At 45.6% G+C, this 20593-nt stretch overlaps 1 protein-coding gene across 1 annotated transcript; it reads right to left on the bottom strand.

The window, feature by feature from the left end:
- Positions 1–272: 272 nt before the first annotated feature.
- On the bottom strand, positions 273–15096 carry SAP30L (SAP30 like). Its single transcript, XM_004482598.5, has 4 exons — positions 14397–15096; positions 10247–10369; positions 7985–8083; positions 273–5583 (listed from the first exon to the last, which is right to left on the bottom strand). Exons 1-4 carry the CDS (start codon positions 14592–14594, stop codon positions 5455–5457), a joined length of 549 nt encoding a protein of 182 aa, XP_004482655.1. The 5' UTR covers positions 14595–15096; the 3' UTR covers positions 273–5454.
- Between the last annotated feature and the right edge of the window lie 5497 nt (positions 15097–20593).

Below are 20593 nucleotides of genomic sequence, written 5' to 3'. Positions count from 1 at the left end.
GCACAGCCACTGAACCCCACTCAGGTCATCAGCCTACTGGGGTCGCTTTCCACAGAGTGAGTGGGAGAGCAGGACTAGAATATGGGCCAGTCTTGTGTGATTCTAAATTCCCTCAGTGTGCACTGGGACTGGAGGGAGTGTGTAGGTGCTACTGTTTGGAGCTGGGAGGAAAGACCGCTGTCGGCAATCACTGTATTACATAGCCAGGGCCCAATGTGGAAGTGAAAGCATCTGAATTCCGTGCAGATATTCAAAGGGCACAACAGAGTGTCTCTTGTTATTCATTCAGATCGTTTATTAAGAGCGCAAGTCGGGCCATCCCATCTGTGTGATATTACAATACGAAAAGTCACATACATACTAAGAGACCTCACAGAATTGAGAGCCTTTCAACAGTACAGAGCCATAGAGTACAAAATTAAAATACAAATGATCCCCCAAATTTGGCAGGAAACAAGTACAATATGAGGAGGCCTGGAATGGAAGGGCACTTGATTTGGGTTAAGGCAGTTAAAAATGAAAATAAAAGAAACCTCACACCCCAAAAACACTCTGATGGGCACAACACACAACAGAAATGTAAAACAAGGGATTCTGTACAACCCTTTTTCATTGGCAAAGGTGTGTTCATTAAACATAAATTGAAGGGTTTGTGTTGAAAGATGCAAGCCAGACAACTGATTGTAGACACCTTTACCTTAATAGCTCCATCTTGCCCCAGGCTGGACTCTACCTAAAAACATCAGACCAACTTTACTCTTCCTAACCAAAAACTTGGAACTAGTCTACAGCCAAATGAAAAGGAATAAAAGGGCACCCCTAAAGCAGCATGCTTCCCAGGGCATCATCTAGCGCTCACTTGTCCTTCCATTTGACTGCATCGCTGAGGAACAGGGACGGGAGGCTGCAAATCACAGGGTCCCAGAGCTGTGTGTCCAAGCCAGGGCCAAATGAATTACACAACCTCAAAGACTGCCTGAAAGGCAGAAGTCTGACCAAGAAATCAGAGACCAACCCCAGTTCATAAGCAGTTAGATTCTAGGACATTCTCCCCACAAGGCTTTTCAACCCTAGTCTTAAATTATAGCCTGGATCTGTTCTCTTCTACCATTTGTTTTATAAAACTCTATTGTCAGCTGTCAAATTCCTAAACATTCCCCTCAATCTTGAGTTCTCCAAGTCCCTTCACAGTCCCTGGGAATTAGGCTGGCGTTGGGAATATGCCGGGTTACAAGGTCTCAAGGATCTCATGTCGGATTAAAAGACTAGATTAAAGAATCATCCTTCAAGTCAGAAAGTGAGAAGAGTACCGGACAAGTTGGAAAAACAATAGGCCAGTCCAGATAATGTCACGATGACTTCAGCAAAGTCATTTTGAATTTTGGTTTCCCCTTTCTAGAAAGGGAGGATTGGGTCACAACATTCAATCAAGGAGTTCTGTGAGATGGAGACATGTGGTGTCCACATACACATACCACCCCCACCACCTTCCCCCCCCCACCAGTTCCCAAGCTTTGTTTTCTCAATGAAAACAGTACATGAAGTACTTGCAAGAATATTAAGGTGCAAACTGTTGGTGCCCAGGGAACCTTTAAACCTCACATAGAGCAATGATGATAATGCTTTAAAGTCTTCTAGCTTAAGTTTTCCCTATGTGATGTTGTGAGCATCAGTTTTTGTGGAATAAGCACAGAACTCCTTGCCTGTCTTAGGTTATTTTTCAGCAGACTGACAGCATTCCTTGTCCTCCAGTCCCAGTCCATCAGCTTCAACAAGAACAAGTGAGCATAAGCAGGCTGATGGGGATTCCGCAATATTCTTCAACAAGAAACTAAATGGACCAATGCTCAGTGGATAGGACAGTCAGGACACCAATGTGTGTCTATTTCCTAGCTACTCCTTCCCAAAAGACAAGTGCTGTGCCCTGGGACAATGCCAGTAATGAGGTCATTGGCTAAGATGAACAACTCATTCCATGTGAGTCCACAGGATAGAGGTTAAGATGGAAATTACAGAAAACACAGAAAAGCCAGAGGTTTACAAGGACAGAACAGGCTTCCCTAGGAGGTAGTGAGTTCTCTGTCCTCAGAGGTGTTTAAGCCCAGACCGTTCAACCCCTTGGTGGGACGGCTGTAAAGGCAGAACATAAGCACCTAGGAGGAGACTGGACTGGCTGCCTTAAAGGCCCTTTCCCAACTTCTGGATCTTGCCATTGTAATGACTGAGAGCCTTCAGGCAATTTCCATGAGGCATCCACTCTGGGATCTGTACCCACAGAAGCTTACTCCAAAAGGCAAGACTCCCAGAGTAAGTTCCCTCTCCCACGTTCTCCCTTCCACCAGGCAGTTGTTCTGTAGGATAGTAACAAAAACATTCCCACAAAATAAAAAGCCGAAATACCAAGGTTAGATACAACATTCCAGCTGCAAACAATGATTAATATCTGTTCTCTGAAAGGCTAGCAGTGAATATTTAGCAATGACAGGAACATCTAACAACTTGGTTGCTGTAACACATACGTGAAATTCATCTTCATTTTACAACACTGTCTTGAATGCTTTGGTTTTCAATCTCTCATGGGATTCAGCTATGGTCTTTTTTTCACATGCTTTTGCCAACTAAAAGTTTGTTCACTGAAATGAGAAATCTGTCCGTTTTTTAAAAACCTTAAAAATGATTAGCAGGATATTGATGTTTCCATGTGACAACCTTCAGGGCATATGAAAGAACCAGGCCGGGCCAGAGTTGAGGCAGGAACTGTACTCTTTAAGGAGATGACAATGCCAGTTCTGGACTTCAAATTCCAGTTTTGCCCAGGAGCACCAAGAGGAGAGAAGGCAATGCTGCAATGTTACAGGTGGAGAGGAGCAGAAGAGTCCTTGACAAGTGATATAAAACACAGTAGCCAAGATGAACACTGCTTTCCCAGAACCCCTCTGCTTCCTGAAGCCAGACTGTTGCTTTGGAGGGCCTGGCCATTTCTCACAGGCAGAAGTTTCTTGCCACAGATCAAGCCATCAGAAACTGCAGAAGAGGCTAAGGCAAGTGGCTTAGTGGTTGATGAGAGAACAGATTTCTAAATACATAAAAAACCCAAGTTCAGATAGCTTTATCTTTTCTCTCACCTGACATGTTTTTGAAGGATGAAAAGATACCCACAACCTCCAATTTCCAAAAGCACCTTTCTTTAGAGGAAAGATGGCACAGGACTCAAGCACACTTGGCATCTGGCTGAAGGTGAAAAGTTTTCCCAGGCTTGACTTTGGAATAAAAAAGCATTCTTACAGACACACTTGAACAGATGGATCCAAACACCACATCATCTTGTAAAGAAATAAACGTACTGCTGTCTCAACCGGGAAAACAGATTTGCTGTTAAAGAAACAGTGACATGTCCACCATATCTGATGATTTGGTTTAAATATTAGAAGGATACACTTTATTCTTTGAAAAGATATGGGCATTTCCAGAGAGCAGTTTATTGATGCATTAACCTACAAGGCCAATCTGCTCCAAACTCCAGCCCTGGAGGAGAAAACACTCCACCATGACAAAGCGGGTTTGGGGTTTGATGCCTTCAAAGCCTTTCTAAGTCAGTCTGTCAGGAAAAAGCCCAAGTAAGTCACATATTGTTGATCCTTCGTGATGCCGGCATCAGTATCCTTCAGCTATACATAGTGATACAATCTTTAAATACACACTGACTCCAAATGTGTGAAAATGCTCAGGGAGCACCTTGAGAGGCCCTCCTTGGCCAGGGGGGATATCAAAACAAGAAATGAGAACCCCTCCCCTTGTAGTCTAGAGTATATTTTATATACATTCATTTATACATATTTAAACAAGCTGCAATTTGCTAAACATGCATTTTGAACACTGTGGGAAGCTTTGCTGCACTGGCACATGCTGGCTTTGTGCTAGCATGACGGCCCTGTGCCTGAGCTCTGCCACTTTGCTCAGCTGGGATTTTATGAGTTTTCTATGTTGATGCTCAGATTAAGCCACCTAATGAGACTTTAAAACTTTCTGCCAGGCCAGACTGTCCATTGTTCCTTTTATTATTTAAGGTTTAAGAAAGAACTCAGAAATGAAATTGAGAAGGAAAATGACACTTTGACCATAATATATGTCAAGAAGGTCAGAAGTTAGAATCCAAATCCTGTTCTTTTTCTCCCACACATTACCCACACCCCCTGCCCACCCCCAACACCCTGAATTTTGCAAAAGCATACTTCTGAATATAAAGCTGTTTTTATAGGAAAATTTGGCTGTTATAATTAGATGGAGGAATCTGACTTTTTTGAACATAAAAAATTAGGAAAAGATTAATAGTTTAAAAAAAAAAAAAACTTGAGCAATCTTTTCTTTCTCCCTATAGGGGAACCAAGTTGATCACAAAACTGAGCATCAGATGGTACTGACCTTAGTTGCTCAAAACCATGGTCTATTGTTGATCCCAGAGCCAAGGGAGACAAGGCCAGCTAGATTTCTTATTCAGAGCAAGACTTTTGAACAGGAGTCACAAGGTCCTTGGCAGCTTTCTTGGTGATTGTGAACTGAGGATTAGTAATTCTGAAAACATCAGTCCCAAACCACTAACCATCTCTGTTTGTCAAAGCATTTATTGCCCAAAAGAATGACTGATGTCATAATATATAACTTAATCCCAGAGAGTGAAGTGTAGAAGGGCATGCAAGCACTGTGTCTCCTATTCAAAGTCTTTAGTTCAGTATTTTTCGAACACCAACAATATTTCACATATGCAACTGCCCTGAAATCCCCATTTATTTGAAACCTCCCTGTTGGCACATTAGGATTTCCCCTGCCCTCTAGCAGTTAAATGGCAAATAACAGAAATGGCAGCAGTCTCAGTGACTAGAGGTGCAAAGCAGCCATAACAAGGCTGGCACTGTTAGGGACTGCTCAGTTGGCCAACAAATACTGACTGGAGAGCTACTATGTGCGAGGCACAGGGTGAGTAAGGGGGCACAGTGCCAAACGGATCTGCTGATAGAACTACAAAGATTGCAACAAACTGGACCCAGCAGCCAGCGTGTAAGTGCAAACTTGGGTCTGCTCATGCACCTCCACCTTCAGTCACACCTCACTGCTATGCCAGGGCTATGGCTTACAAGGTGACTACCAACATGTTTTTTTATCTCACATTTCCAGTAGAATTGGCTTAATGCTTTGTTGAATGCTGTGATACATAGTTTTTCTTTCATTCTTTTTATAATACTATGTTTTTGTCTAGTAGTTACCTTAAAAACAAGTCTTTCTATACACATGCTGAATCATGAGACTATAATCCTCCTGTTCAAAAAGATTTACAGTATTTATCATTTAAACTTTTTTATTTACAATAAAATTTAACAGTCTTCATGGGCTTAAATGTAGCAGATATCACCTGTGTATTAAGCATTATACTTCATTCCTTTAAGACATACTTCCTTCTCACTCAAGCTGCTTGCTGCCCTCCGATTTCTGGTCCAGTCTACTCTTGTTACTCTTCACCATGTAGATGAAGTAGGCGAGGGTCTCTTTTTCATTCACAGGTATGTTCCTGAAGTGTCGGCTGACAGTCTGTGTGTGTGTGGGGGAAAACAGGGTTCCTTAAGCCATGCACAAATCAGGACCACATATTGTGCTAATGGTACTTTCCCAACTATAGCTAAACACCAACAAACGAGCAGAAAGCATTGCAAAAGTTTGCCAAAAACTTGGAATGCCCCTCTTTCCCAGTGCTTTAGGTAGTTTGGTTTTCAGGCTTCCAAAAGAAGCAACTTAACCCACAACTCTCCCAAAGTACAGTTCTATTTCAGTGTGAGCCAAGCGGCCATCAGGCATGACTTTATGGTCATCCCCGTGGAGGAAGAGATTGGGTCTATTCTGGTTGGCAAGAGCTGCTACCATAACTTTCAGGCCCTGGAACTGGGCAGAAACAATGTCTTTTTCAGTTGGGTCAAATGAATAGCCAACTAAACAGATGTACGTTTCTGAACTCAAGAATTCCTCTAAACAGTACACAATACCTCTTGTGAGACACACTGGACCTGAAGGCAGACTCATCATTTATTATATATCCTTGATACTTTATTTCACAGGTCCTGAGAACACAGGTCTCTCTTGTCTCACCTCATCTTAAAGCTTTCACCAAGGGTGAATACAAGCAGATGGGCAATATTATCTTAAAGCAGGGAAAGCTTGTATGCTCCTATGCTTTATCTGAATACTGATGAAGGAGAGGTTTAAGAAAAAATGAAGGATCAGTGAGAAAACTCCAGAGGCAAGATCAAAAATCTACTGGAGGGAAACGGACTTGGCCCAGTGGTTAGGGCGTCCGTCTACCACATGGGAGGTCCGCGGTTCAAACCCCAGGCCTTCTTGACCCGTGTGGAGCTGACCCATGCGCAGTGCTGATGCGCGCAAGGAGTGCCGCCCCACGCAGGGGTGTCCCCCGTGTAGGGGAGCCCCACGCGCAGGAAGTGCACCCTGTAAGGAGAGCCGCCCCAGGAATGGCGCCGCCCACACTTCCTGTGCCACTGACGACAACAGAAGTGGACAAAAAAACAAGACAACAAGACGCAGCAAATAGACACAGAGAACAGACAACCAGGGGAGGAGGGGAATTAAATAAATAAATAAATCTTAAAAAAAAAAAAATCTACTGGAAATTGAGCCTTAATGAAATCTCTGAATGAATAGAGGTGACTGGACAGATAAAAGGGAGAATGAGGGAAACGGACTTGGCCCAGTGGTTAGGGCGTCCGTCTACCACATGGGAGGTCCGCGGTTCAAACCCCGGGCCTCCTTGACCCGTGTGGAGCTGGCCATGCGCAGCGCTGATGCGCGCAAGGAGTGCCGTGCCACACAAGGGTGTCCCCCGCGTGGGGGAGCCCCACGCGCAAGGAGTGCGCCCGGATTCAGAGCCGCCCAGCGTGAAAAGAAAGAGCAGCCTGCCCAGGAATGGCGCCGCCCACACTTCCCGTGCCGCTGACGACAACAGAAGCCGACAAAAGAAACAAGACGCAGCAAATAGACACAGAGAACAGACAGCCGGGGGAGGGGGGAATTAAATAAATAAATCTTAAAAAAAAAAAAGCCAAACTCTTTAAAAAAAAAAAAAAAGGGAGAATGAGAACTAGAAGTAAAGAGTGGTTATCTCTTTATCTTTTATACACATGCTGAATCATGAGTAGAATTGTAATATGTTCCTTTTCTCCATTTTTCAAAGTTTCTTCAATAACAGACAGAAAAACATATTAAGAAAATAGAATGAAAGGGTGTCCACAAAAATGCCAAGAGGGCAGAAGTATCAAGCCAGGCTGTCAGTATATGAAAAAAATTGGCCAATGGAGCATCCCATTCCCCCACCACACCCCAGGGTCAGAAAAAACTTTCTAGGTCTCCATTCATTATAACAAATACTTCCTTTACCAAAGAATAGAATAAAATAAGAAAAAAATTAAAAAAAAAACAAAAAAAAAACGAAAAAAAAAAAAACAGAGAGAAAAATAGCTCCAGCAGGACACTGCATACCTGATGTGCCAAAAGGACCACATCTATAAAGAATCTTATAAAACAAAATTCAAACAAATGAACAAACAAAAGAAACCTCAGGACTCAGATTTCAGGCCTGATTCTGCTATCAACCTGCTATGGTTTTTTCTTTAGGAGGTACCAGGGACAGAACCCAGGATCTTGTACATGGGAAGCAGGGGTTCAACCTGGGGAGCTACAACTGCTCCCCTTGCTATGTGATTTTAAGTGAGCCTCTCCTCTCTCTGTGCCAGCTTCTTTTCTGGAAATGGGGCCTTTCCAGGACTAAAGTTAGAAATTAAATTGTGCAAAAGAGGAAGCTGCTTACAGAGCTACGGAATGGATTATGATTAAGAGACACACATAGCAGTAAGGGAGTATCAAGGTCACCACGAGAAGCATAATGTTGGCTCTCTCTTTTTAGAGGGAAATTTTGTCTACCTACTTCTGCTAATTGGGCCTTATTGAAGCCTGGTCTGGTCTGCAACTTGTAGTGTCTTTTATAACGTCGTAGAGTATTCACTTGTAGCTGGAACAGATCGACCTAGAGAGAAAAGGAGAAACACATAATCCATCAGTCAACCAGGACTTGCCGAGAGCCCACTGTGTGCCTTAAACTAGGTAGGGGTAGGGATGGGGAAGGCTACAGAAGAAGTCTTATAAATGGTCCCTTGAGGACAAGTAACTCCCTTGGAGGATAAGACTAACAGTGGAAAAAAGAGTTCCGGCTGATGTGGGGCAGTCCCAGAAGATGGTGGAGGAAGTAAGGATTAAGATAGGGAGGGCCAGGGTTTAGAAAGTCATGAGGAAAGAGTAGGGAAGGGCTCAAGATGGTGAAAGAGAAAGGCAGGGGATGAAGAGATGGGCTAGGGAGTTACAGGCAATTGAGGTGGGTTTAAAAGGTAAGGTTGGATGGTAATATGTCTTGAAAAGCAGAAGAAAACACCATAGGTGGTACAGGATGGTGTTTCAGGAAGATGGATCTGGTGGTGGTTTGTAGAGAAGACAGATGGGGAGGGCAGAGGGAGATGCTATAGCAATGATCCAGAAATGAGATAAAGAGGTTGAGCTTTGAATGGGTTGGTGATGGTAGAGGAGGGTACCAAGGATGGAGAGGAAAGGTCAAAGAGATGCCCTAAGAACTGCTTTTCTCAAATAGTTCTTTCCTAAGCTCAGGTGTTAGGTATTTGAATCCTTAATGCCCCTCTAGAGAAAGCTCAAAAGCTACTGTAGTCAAAGTACAAACTGGCAGGTTAGGTCAGAGTCTCTGCAGATGACTGAATACAAGGGGAAGGGGGCCCCCCTTTTTTATTTTCCTAGTATGAGAAGAGAGGAAATATTGAAGTCATGAAATATTGAAGGCCCAGAAAGTTGGGCTGCCTTTACCTGCCTCTAAAAGAGATGTTCTTGCTTCAGGCAGGTGGAGAGCACTTAAAAACAAAATGAATGATCAATACGAGGGACCAAGGTCCTTCATTCTTTGCAAGACATTCTTCAAAACTTTTTCTTTTTTTTGTGAAAAGCATTTAAAAATTGAATACATCCATTTCTTTACAAAATAACAATAATAATGCTAAAGGCAATAGAAAAATACTGTAAACTGATGCTGGAAAAGAGGACACAGAGAGAGGCAGAGGGAAAGGGCTGTATAGTCAAAGGTTTCCTTCACATCTGCAGACAAAGGCCCGCCTACTCTTTCTATTCCTACACAGTCATTTTCACTCTGAGTGCTAACAGGCGGTTGCCTTATGAAATATTCATGCATCAAATATTCAATGTACACTATAAATGGTTTTTCTTTTGCTGAGTCTTAAGTGAAAACAATTTAGATAGAAAGAAAATCCAATATTTCTTCCTGGGGCCTCACTTAATAGACGCTGGCACCTTGAAGGAAAGGTGGCCTTCTGGTTTAAGAAGGCTCGGTCTAATCCTCTAGTGCAGTGGTTCTCAACAGGGGTTGATTTTGCCCCCAGGGGACATTTGGCAATGTATGGAGATGTTTTTTGATTGTCATGACTTAGGCAGTGGTGCAATTGGCATCTAGTGGGTACAGACCAGGGGTGCTACTAAACAGCCTACAGTGCACCAATGCACAGGGAAGCTGCCTACAACAAAAAATTATCTGGCCCTAAACGCCAATAGTGCTGAGGCCGAGAAATCCTGTCCTCGTATAACTAACTATAAATGGATCCTTGGGAACAAGCCTGGACCAGGAGTCACAGAATCAGAGTGTGACAGAAAATCAGAGCCGGTATGAACTTAGAACTTACACCTTTATTTTACAGATGAGGAAACAGAGAGGAAATGACTTCTCCCAAACCAAACACATTCAGTCTCCAACTTTAAAGGCAAAAACAAGAATTCTCACAAATTTGACATTGTGGTTGTACTAAGCATTTGTCAGGGGCTTCTTGAAGAAAGGAAGTGTTGCCCACTGGAAGGGCACTGGACCAAAGCCTCCAAACTATATATGTGACCTCAGGTCTCAGTGCCTGTCTGTAAAACGATGGGGCAGTTAGACTGTTGATTTCTAAGCTTTCAACTCTCAGATTCTATCACTAGATCTATGACTTACTTTTCAAATAAACTACAGCAAAACAAGAGGCTAAAATTACTTCTTAGCACAAAAAGCAGATGGGGCCAAAGGTAAGGATCAGATTAGAATCCACTTTTCCAGCTTTCTCAAGTTGATTTTTTTGACCTTTACCTCAGGAACATCAGTGTCATGCTCAGGAGAATCTCCACCATCGTCACTTGTCTTCCTCTTCCTTTTATTTCTTACACTCTGGATGAAATTTTTGTGGAAATCGCAGATATATAGGTGCCTTACCTGATGGGAAGCAAATCAAAATCAGAGTTGTCAATTCCATAAAACACCAACAGGTGTCTGTCAAATTATGGGGTCTCTCTCCTTTGCAAGGTGTTGGAGAGAAAGAAGGAAGAACAAGAGGCAGGCCATAATTTCAGAAGCAGCTCACTACTGAGCTGCAGAAGAAAATGTACATAAAGAGAAAGCCAACACCACAATGGGCAGTGTATTATAAACAAGCCCCGGCTGAATGGTGATGACAATACATGGTACAGATTCAGCAAAGGGAGAGATCCCTGAGGCTGGGATGGTCACCATGCAGAGCCCTGACTAGAAGGGAGGATTGTCAGGCAGACAGGAAGCATTTTAGATAGAATGGAGAGTCAAGACTTGGAGACCTGAGTGAGATGACAGAAGGGGTGAGTGAGGAGGCCCAGGGCAGAATGTGTCAGATGGGTGGGGTGACTACCCATGTTGGAGAGTGATGAGTGATTTGGGGGTGGGGAGTGAGAGCAGCGTGGACTTGTCTTCAGACCACACAGAGTACCCTGAGGTTTTTGGAGCAGGGAGTGACATGACCTTTTCAGAAGACCTGTGAGAGTTGTGAGCTTACAATGGGCTGGAATATATTGCCCTGAGGAGGAAGCCAGCAGGAAAGAAGAGACTGTGATAATGGTATATGGGACATCCTCTATTTACGTTGACAACAGCTACTATTGTAGTTTGATAACTCTCTGAAAAACATTATTTCCATGTACCAATTTATAAATCTTGCATAACTTCATGTCTGATCCAGAATGGGAAAGAGAGGCAGAAATTCTCACAAGGTAGAACCACATAAAAGAAGCTGGAAATTACTCTGCTGATTTTTAATACAGATCAGGAGCATAATAGTAAGTGAAGGTGGTAACAGCAGCTAAGATGTGAGAAAAATGCTTTTATTTAAGAATATAAGTACTGGGTTGGCTAAGGGAACCATACAAAACCTTACAGAAACCAAATGTCTGAATGACTTGAGATTGTTGACATTGAAACAGATGTTGTACAAATGTCCTGGAGCAACTTCTGAATTTACGTTTAATACTTAAAAGTAAGCTGACTGGAAATCAGTATCAAATAATTCAGGACTTTTCATGGAGAAAACCCCTATATCTAGAAGCAGCTTAGGACAGTAAAAGCCACCATTTACATATGGTTACAAATTGGGATATCTTTGCCAGATTGACTCTGTCAAAGGACTTTCAGACATAGCCCATTCCACTGTCCCAAAGAATCCCACCTAGTTGACATATACAGGACTGGACATGCTTTTTTCAGGAAGAAACCACACCCACAGTAGAATTTACATCCCTGAGGTAAGCTGGCCCTCTATGTTGGTTTAGGCCCACAGGCAAATTCTGAGTGATTAAGCTGCTCCTCAAATTCATAGAGGGACAAACCTGGGAGGAGAAGAGACGGAATAGCTGATTTCCTAGAGCTCTGCACGGGAGATTTCGGGAGAGGACACTAGAATAGTGGAATTCTAGGATCCTAGCGGGAAGAGAATTTAGCAATCCCCATGCCCCCAATCTCATTTTCTAGAATAGTAAACAGGCCATCCAGAGCAAGGAAATGACTTGGCCAAGGTCACCCAGGCCTTCTGACCCTTGGTACATATCTTTTCCTACCCCAACCTTTTCCTTTAAACTATTCTCCAGTCTTCTTCAGAAAGAAAAGCAGAACTATCGGGGAGCAGATGTAGCTCAAGTGGTTGAGTGCCCGCTTTCCATGTACAAGGTCCGGGTTCCATCCCTGGTACCTCCCCCCAGCCCCCAAAACAAAAACAAAAACAAAAAAATCTACTTTCATTGGGGAGCAGATGTAGTGGCACCTGCTTCCGATGTATGAGGTCCTGGGTTCAACCCCTGGTACCTCCTAAAAAAAAAAAAAAAAAAAGAAATATGTCAACTGGAGGAATATTTGAAAGCTTATCTTTTAATAAATCACAGAACACTACCAATATCTACATAAAGTAAGTTAAACTGCTTGTGTTGGATTTTTGGTGCTATTGTTTGAAAAGGTTCTCTGCTAGACCGTTTCACAAAATAAATAGTCATGATTTCTCCTTAACCATTTTCAAGTACATACTGGTTTTCAGAAGTTCCAGAGATCAGTGGCCTTTCATGGGTTGCAGAGGGAGGCAGCAAAGGCTGTAGCATTTTTTCCCCCTTGTTTCACTTTCTACAATAGCTAAAAATTCATGTACCACAGCAGTTACTTAGAATTGAATTCCTGCACAAGCCTGTGAGAATGAAATGGAATCCTTTTCAGAAATAATGACTACAACACCACCTTGAAACAAATTGTGAGTGATTCCATCTCAAACACCTACTCCTTCAGAAGCATTACCTTTTAGGAATGCTAGTGCAAGGCTGTGGCTATCTCTCTTTCTAGGCAGTGCATGTGAAATTATCAACATAGCTCAAAACTCAACACAGGTCTTCCAGGGAGGTCACTGGGTAAACACAGTCCCAGTCACAGCAACAAAACTGTTCAGATGTGAAGGCATCCAAGGGTTTGAAAAGACTGGACATTTCTTTTTTCTTTTCTTTTTTTTTTAAGGACTGGAAAATATTAATGCAAGTAAAGCAATCAAGTAAAGGCTCCCAACAACCTACACAAAAGGTAGACAGTGTTTCCAAGTGATGAACTCATTGCTGTTCTAGTATTAAGCATTGCACTTCAATGGGACCACTTTGGTACATTGCTCTGAGATGAATTTATTCATTCATCCATAGATTTGTAGTAAAAAAAGCCATCAACTCACCCCAACCATTTTAAAATAACACCTCTTCTCTCAAGATCTACAAATGTTTCATAACTGTTAACTTGAAAAATTAGGGGGTGAGAGAGAAAGCCTGGAAGAAAGGGCAGGGAGGAGTTTTTATTTATTAAAGGCTTATGCATGGGGCTGGGAGTAAATCAGATGATAGATTTAAGAAATTAACCAGCTTCTTACATGCTGTGTGACTTTGGGCACTGTCAATTTCTACCTCTGGGCCTCAGTTTCCTCAACCGTAAAATCAGAGGTGGAAAAGTAGGCTCCCTTTCAGTTAAGGTTAAACAAGCAATGGAGTACTCTGTTGATTTCCCGCAACTATGGAGAAATTTTGATCCTAAAAGGGAATAGATATTAACCACCTAAGCTCTTAGCCAGTCTACCTGAATACTAAATGCCCCCTTAACTTGTTTCCAATTCTTAATTGTGAAGCAGCCACTTTAGGGTTGCAGCAACAGATGTCAAGCTAAAAAGTTCTTAATTGGTTGACAATAAGTACATCTCTGGAACTGTTAACTAGAAGTGTGTGATATCACACAGGAAAAGTTTCCTATAATTAGGCACAAAACACAGGGCAATCCTAGTCAAATTTAATTCTCCATTTCCCCCTCATCCAAATGGCATGTCAAAAGCAGTTATTCCTAAGAAAATTGTTTTTTTACTCCTTCCAGTCACATGAGCTGGAAGAGCCACCTCCTAAGACCCGGCCTTGACTTTATTTCTGCCACATCTATTTCCCCGCAGCTGCCTGCGGAGCGGCGAGCTCCGTGACCCTCTGCACAAACCGAGGCCGCTGCAGAGGAGTAACTGCCACCTTTCCGTTTCTGAAGGAATAACAGGGTTCCCAGAAGGGGGAGAAGTTGGAGAAGAGCCGGGTCCCTTCATCACCCCTTTCCCAAGACTTGCTCCTTTGCGGGCTAACGAATTTAACCCACCTCTCGTTGCTCTAGCATCTGAATCAATAAAACAAGATAAAAACTGTTGTCAGACCTTCCCAGGCAGGAAGAATCCTCGAAACCCCCCGCCCCCAGCCTACCGGGTTTGGGCAGAATCACGGTCTGGGCATGTCAGAGAGGTGGCCTTTGAAACCCCGAGTCCAACTCCTCGGGTTGGCAGATAAAGGGCGGCGAGGCCCAGGCGAGGGCGGCCCCGGGAGCGCGGGGCGCAGCCGAGCAGCGGCCGGACAGCGGCCCGGCGCGGGGCCCAGGCCGGGGCGGGGGGCCGACTCACGCTCTTGTCGATGTCCAGCTTGAGTTTCTTCTGCGAAATGCTCTTCTGGACCCTCTTGCTGAAGGAGGCGTTGCCCGCGGGCCGGACGCAGCGCTCGCCGTCCTCGATGAGGCAGCAGCTCTGGCCGTAGCCCGGGGCGGCGGCGGGGGCGGCGGGGGGCCCTTCGCGGCTGTCCTCCTCGGTGCTGAAGCCGTTCATCTCCCCGCCCCGGGCCGGCCCCTCTGGGGCAGCGTCCCCCGTAGGCCACTCCGCGGCCGCGCTGCCGGCGGGGCAGGTCGCCGAGGCCCCCGCACCCGAGGGTCCCGGAGTCCGTCTCCCGCCGAGGTGCCGCCCCGCCCGCGCCCGCGAGGCCCGGCACCGCTCCGCCGCGCTCCGGCGCCTCCGGAAGCCTCGTCCACCCGCCCCAGGCCCCGGGGTCCGCTCCCGCGGCTCGCAGGGCCCCGCCGGGGCTCACCCGGCGGCGCCTCCTGCCGGGGGACCAGAACGCTCACTCTCCGGCCGGGGCGTCCGGGAGAGCGTCCCAAGAGGCAGGCCGCCGGGGACTCCGCGCCCGAGTTGTCAGGGGGTTCCGAGGGCCCCCGCCGGCTCCCGCCTTCTTTCGGCTGCGGGGCAAACTCGCTGCGGGGCAGCTACCCCGGGGTGGCGCGGCCTCCCCGCGCGGGGCCCGGCCTCGAACCCGCGGCTCCCGGGCCCCGCGGCGCGAACGGCCCGCCCCACCCCTGCAGCCGCCCGGCTGCGCCCCCGAGTCCCGCGGCAGCCCCGGGGCCGCCCGGCCGCCGCCAGCCCGACGCTCCGCACCACAACAGTTCGCTCCCCCCCGCACCCCCCGCCCTCCACGGGACAGCGGAAGTCCCGCCTCCGCACGCCCATTGGCCGCGTTCGCTCTCTGGGCAGGGCTGCCGCCGCCGCTGGCGCGCCCCATTGGGCGCCACCGCCGCCAGTCCCCGGCGCCTGGCTACTTCCTGGACTCTGCTGGGATGGGTTCAAAGTAGAGAAAGTGGAAGAGGGAAGAGTTGCCCCAACAAGGGAGGGGAACGTGGCCGCAGACTCTCCGACCCCGGGGAGGGATGGTGAGCTGGGGCCAGGATGGATGGAGGGCTAGACTCCGGGAACAGAGGGACACATTCGGGGGCGGAAAGAAATAGAGTCCGGTGAGAGGGCGCAGAGGGACAGACGTGGCGGGAAGGACAGAGGAGGAAGGACCTGAAGGGGAGAGAGTTGCTGTCGTGAGAGAGACAGGCTGGGCAAAACGAACGGGGCAGTCCCAGAGGATCCGCAAACCGATGGGAGTTGGGGTGGGTGAAACGAGACCGAAAGCCAGTCATGGCGGAAAAGACAGGAGACTTCAGGGTAAAACGTGTGAAGAGGTGCGGTGGGCGATGATGGGTGGTCGTGCACGGAGTGATCAAGACGCAGGGTCTAGGGAGTCGGGATGTTTGGGGGTGAAGACTCCCGACCGTGGAGCCTGAGACTGTTTGAGTGGCGCTGAAAGAGAGATGGGGGGAGGAGACCCTAGGGGCCTGGGTCTCTGGGAAGAATCGGAGCTCGGGGTAAAGTCTGGAGGGTGGAGAAGGTGAACCGCGGGGAAGAGGAGGGGGACGCCTCGTAGAAGATGGAGAAAATCCTTGGGGTAGGGGAGCAAAGGGGCCAGTCTCGGGTTTGCCTTGTCTTGGGCCCCCCCTGTAGCTCTCTGAGCAGCAGCTTCTGTTACTTTTCAAGTCTCCTAGTCTACTGGCGAGAATAGCGCGCCCTGACAAGCTCCTGTGCTTGAGATTCCTTGCCCAGGGCCGCATACATACCCGGAAAGGTCGTGAGAGATCCTCCAGTCTAGGCCATCCTTCACCCCAACTGGGCAGTCCAGGCACAAGTGAGGCCCAAAGAGGGAAAGGCAGGTCACTCAGTAATTTAGGGCTGGGTTTTCTTATGTGAGTGGAAGGGGGATGGCTGAGGTGAGCGCGTGTTTCTATTTTGGGAATACTAGATGACACTGAAGGACATTCTGATTTGTGTCCTGTTAAAGGAGAGAAAGCTACTAGTTTCCATGTTTAGAAGTGTAAGCCCTGTGATCTTAAATTGGCCTCAGAGGCCCTAAGCATATCTGTACCCTGGTAAGTTCACACGTGGGACAACCATCTTAGGAAATAGGCCTACCACAGGAAATTTTAAGCACAATTTTATTCATTATGTGATTATTTATAATAAGGAAAAGTAAAAAGCTAAAAATTCTACAAAGGGAAGTGGTTAAGTAAACTAGCATCTTTAGTGTGAGATGTTTTGCAGTCATTTAACTGTAACATTTAAGGTAGTTTCAACATCAATGTAAACATTTTCTATATATAATAATTCAACATCAGCTCTTCTACAGAGAGTTGAAGAAATACTTTTCATAAACTGTTAAGTAAAAAAGGCAGGGTATAAAATTGCATATGGGATATGATATGTGTACATCTATATTTAAAACATGAAAAACAACTATTTGTGCATAGGAAATACTCCAAAGTAGTAACTGATTATTTCTGGATAGTGTGAATATGGTTGGTATTTTCCTCCTTTTGTTCTTCTCTGCATTTTCCCTAATAAGCATTTATTGCTTTAACAGTAGAAAGATACAGAATAACAAATTTAATGAAAAAAAAAAGGCAGTTTAAGAGGCTTCCTCCCTCAGAATTCATATATTCAAAAGTAAATTATTGAATGCATTGTGTGTGCCCAGTCCAGGGCTGGCTACAGGAGGAGGAAAAAATGTATTTGTTGCCCTAAAAGAAAATATGTTCTAACTAGGGAGCTGAGATGCATACACAAAAACAGTGGGTTATCTGTACAAGGCAGTGAAGAATGTTGATGTCAAAGCTGATCAGAAGGGATAAGAACTCTGTATTTTCCATATATATTTCTCACTGAGATATATTTTAAAACAGCATTTGCATCTGGCACCAGGGTCCTGCAGTGTACACATCTTCATCAGCCCCAGCTTCCTCTGGCACTCCTGTTGGGTGTTTTTGTGTGGCAATGCTTCCAGTGAGACACCTCCCCATGAACAGCTTTCCCAAACTAGGAGGCAGTTTCCTGGTAAATTCCAGAGGCTGGATTTCCAGCAAGTGCCCTGGCAAGCCACAACAGTTACTTGTCTGCCAGTCACTGAGCTACAGCCATGCCCTCTCCAACAAGGTCTGGATCTGAGCCTGGGCTAGGCATGTGGACTCCTCCTTGGCTGCTCTATCTCATCCCTAGGGGTAGTGGCTACTCCTCTATCTGTAATTCCTGTATTTTTTAGAGTTCTCTTTGCTTCTTACTAAGCAACTCTCATTACTAGAGCCCCCTGTTATTATTATTTTTTAAAGGATGTATTTATTTACTTTATTTTATTTAGCCCATCCCTCCCACAGATCGTTCTCTCATTTGCCGGCTCATTGTTGGCTTGCTTTCTCCAGGAGGCACTGGGAACTGAACCCAGGACCTCCCACATGAGAGGCAAGTACCCAATGGCCTGAACCATATCTGCTCCCTGCGGCCTACAGCGTCTGCTGGCTTGTGGCATTTGCTTATTGTGGCAGGAGACGAAGTCTAGCTCATCTTTTAGGAGGCACTGGGACCTGAACCCGGGGCCTACCATATGGTAGGCGATCACCCAACTGGTTGAGCCACATCTGTTTCCCTAGTAATAAATCTATTAAACTTTCCCTGTTCAAACGTCTGTGTAGTTTTTCTCTCCTGAATGGACCCAGACAGATATACTCAGCCTCTTTGTATTTGGGGGGGAAAGGGGCGCATGGTTTTAACTATCATTTATGTACAATTTGTAGTACATGATTTAGTTTCTTCAAGGAATGCTTTATCATAAGCTTCCCCAGTGTTATGTAGTTTTCACAAGTGACATTTTTAATGGTCTCATAATACTCCAAATGCCATAGCGATATGTATTTTTGAACTTAAAATATTTTTCATTATTTAGGATTATTACTTTAGCAAAATTCCAGAAGTGGAATTGTGGTCAAAGACCATAGGTGTTCATGGATCTCAAGGTGTATATCATGACCTTTTAACCAGGCTCCCTGACCTGTCCCTTTTTCACCCCTTACTCTCCTGATACCACTGCCAGGCAGTCACAGCCCTAGAAAAACTCTTCCCTCCTCTGTGCTCTCCCCTTTCACTTTTTAGGGGCTGTGGTAGATAGCTATGGGGATGGTCTCCAATGATTGCCCTTCTTTGGAAACATGTGCACACTTAGGGCTGGCTCCCAGTAACTGGGTCTCTTCTCCATGATTGTAGTGGATGGTTGCTGGGTTAGGCATATGGCTGAAACTACATTGGTGACTTTCTCTCCAGGGAATGTGTCAGTTGAAATTGAGAGGTGGATATTGGGAGTGGTTGGAGCAGAGGCACTCTGAGTTGGGACCTGCTCCTTGTCCTCCCGGGCACCTTGTGGTTGAGCTTATAGATATGTTGCTTGTTCTGAGACTGAAAGCTCTGGGAGGATAGGGAACTTGTCCTCCCAGACAATGTCCATGTGTTTCATTAATAAAATTCCAGGACAGAGGCACTTGGTTAATATTTATTGGATGGATGGATGGATGGATGGATGACTTGACCTCTGGAATCAAGAGGCAGTACAGTAGAGTGGTTGGGAACACTGATTTTAGATTTAGTCTACAAGGGTTGGAATCCTGGCTCTGTCACTTAATAGCCTGGAAACCTTAGAAAAATTATGTAGCCTCTCAGTTTCTTCATCTGTAAAATGGGGATAATCGTAACAATAGTAACGTCCCTCTCGGGGTTGTGAAGATTATCTAAGTTAATAGATATAGGCGGCGGACTTGGCCCGGTTGTTAGGGTGTCCGTCTACTACATGGGAGGTCCGCGGTTCAAACCCCGGGCCTCCTTGACCCGTGTGGAGCTGGCCCATGCGCACTGCTGATGCACGCAAGGAGTGCCCTGCCATGCAGGGTTGTCCCCCGCATAGGGGAGCCCCACGTGCAAGGAGTGCACCCCATAAGGAGAGCCGCGCTGTAAGGAGAGCTGACACAACAAGACGATGCAACAAAAAGAAACACAGATTCCCATGCCACTGACAACAACAGAAGCAGACAAAGAAAAAGACAGCAGCAAATAGACACAGAGAACAGACAACCGGGGTTGGGGAGGGGAAGGGGAGAGAAATAAATTAAAAAAAAAAAAAGTTAATAGATATAAACCACTTATAATAGTGCTTGACACAGATGCTCAATAAACATTAGTTGTTGTTTTTACTATTTGTTAAATTAACAAGTTAATTTAACAAGTTAAATTAACAAAGTAACAGCCCCAAAGTAAGCTTAAATTTTCTTTTACCTTCAGGAATTCTAGATATGATCAGCCTGGAATGGAATGTTTTCCTTCAGCATCAGGGGCCAAGGCTTCTCTCTTTTTGCTTTACCATGTGTGGCTTCCATTCCCAAGGCCCCATGGTCTAAGATTGCTACTGGAACTCTATTTCGTGCATTTTAGCCAGAAAGAAGGAAGAAAGGGGGAGAGAGGGCTTATCCCTATAAGGACACTTCCAAGAAGTTGTAGGTGAACTTTCCACTTACATCCTTTAGAATTTGGCCATACCTAACTGGGGTGGGGGTGGGGGGACAAGTCTGGGAAAGAAATGTCTTTTTCCTGGTGGTTGTGTGCTCAGGTAAAAACAGAGGATTCTGTCACTTCAATAGAAGGGAGGAATCCAGCTATCTCTGCCTCACCTTTCTTTAGAATTTCCCCATTTCCTAAACTCTGGGGCTGCAAATACCTGCAGTTTTTGACCTGGGGACCACTGCAGCCTCAGCATTTTGCCACTTTTCAAGTTTCTCAGTCGTAACAATGCTCTTTGTAGCTTGCCTTGCAGGAACCGCTATTTCCAACAGATTGTGCATCACCTAGGTGGATGGCTTCCAGGTTCCTATTGTCAAACCCAGCTCAACATCATAGTCACCCAGGGAGCTTTTTTTTAGGTACTGGGGCCTGGGGATTAAACATGGGACCTCATATGTGGGAAGCTGGCACTCAACACTGAGCTACATCGGCTCTCCTGAATTCATTTTTATCCTTCATTTTGTTTTTTTTTGCTTTTTTTAGATGGTACTAGGACTCAAACCTGGGACCTCCCATATGGGAAGCAGGTATGCATCCACTTGAGCCATATCCACTCCCCACATGTATAAATTTAAAGGCCCCATCCC

This window comes from Dasypus novemcinctus, chromosome 2 (assembly GCF_030445035.2).
Source record: "Dasypus novemcinctus isolate mDasNov1 chromosome 2, mDasNov1.1.hap2, whole genome shotgun sequence".
Classification (NCBI taxonomy): Eukaryota; Metazoa; Chordata; class Mammalia; order Cingulata; family Dasypodidae; genus Dasypus; species Dasypus novemcinctus.
Note: the sequence above shows the minus strand (reverse complement) of the source record. Positions and strands in the feature narration are given on the sequence as shown.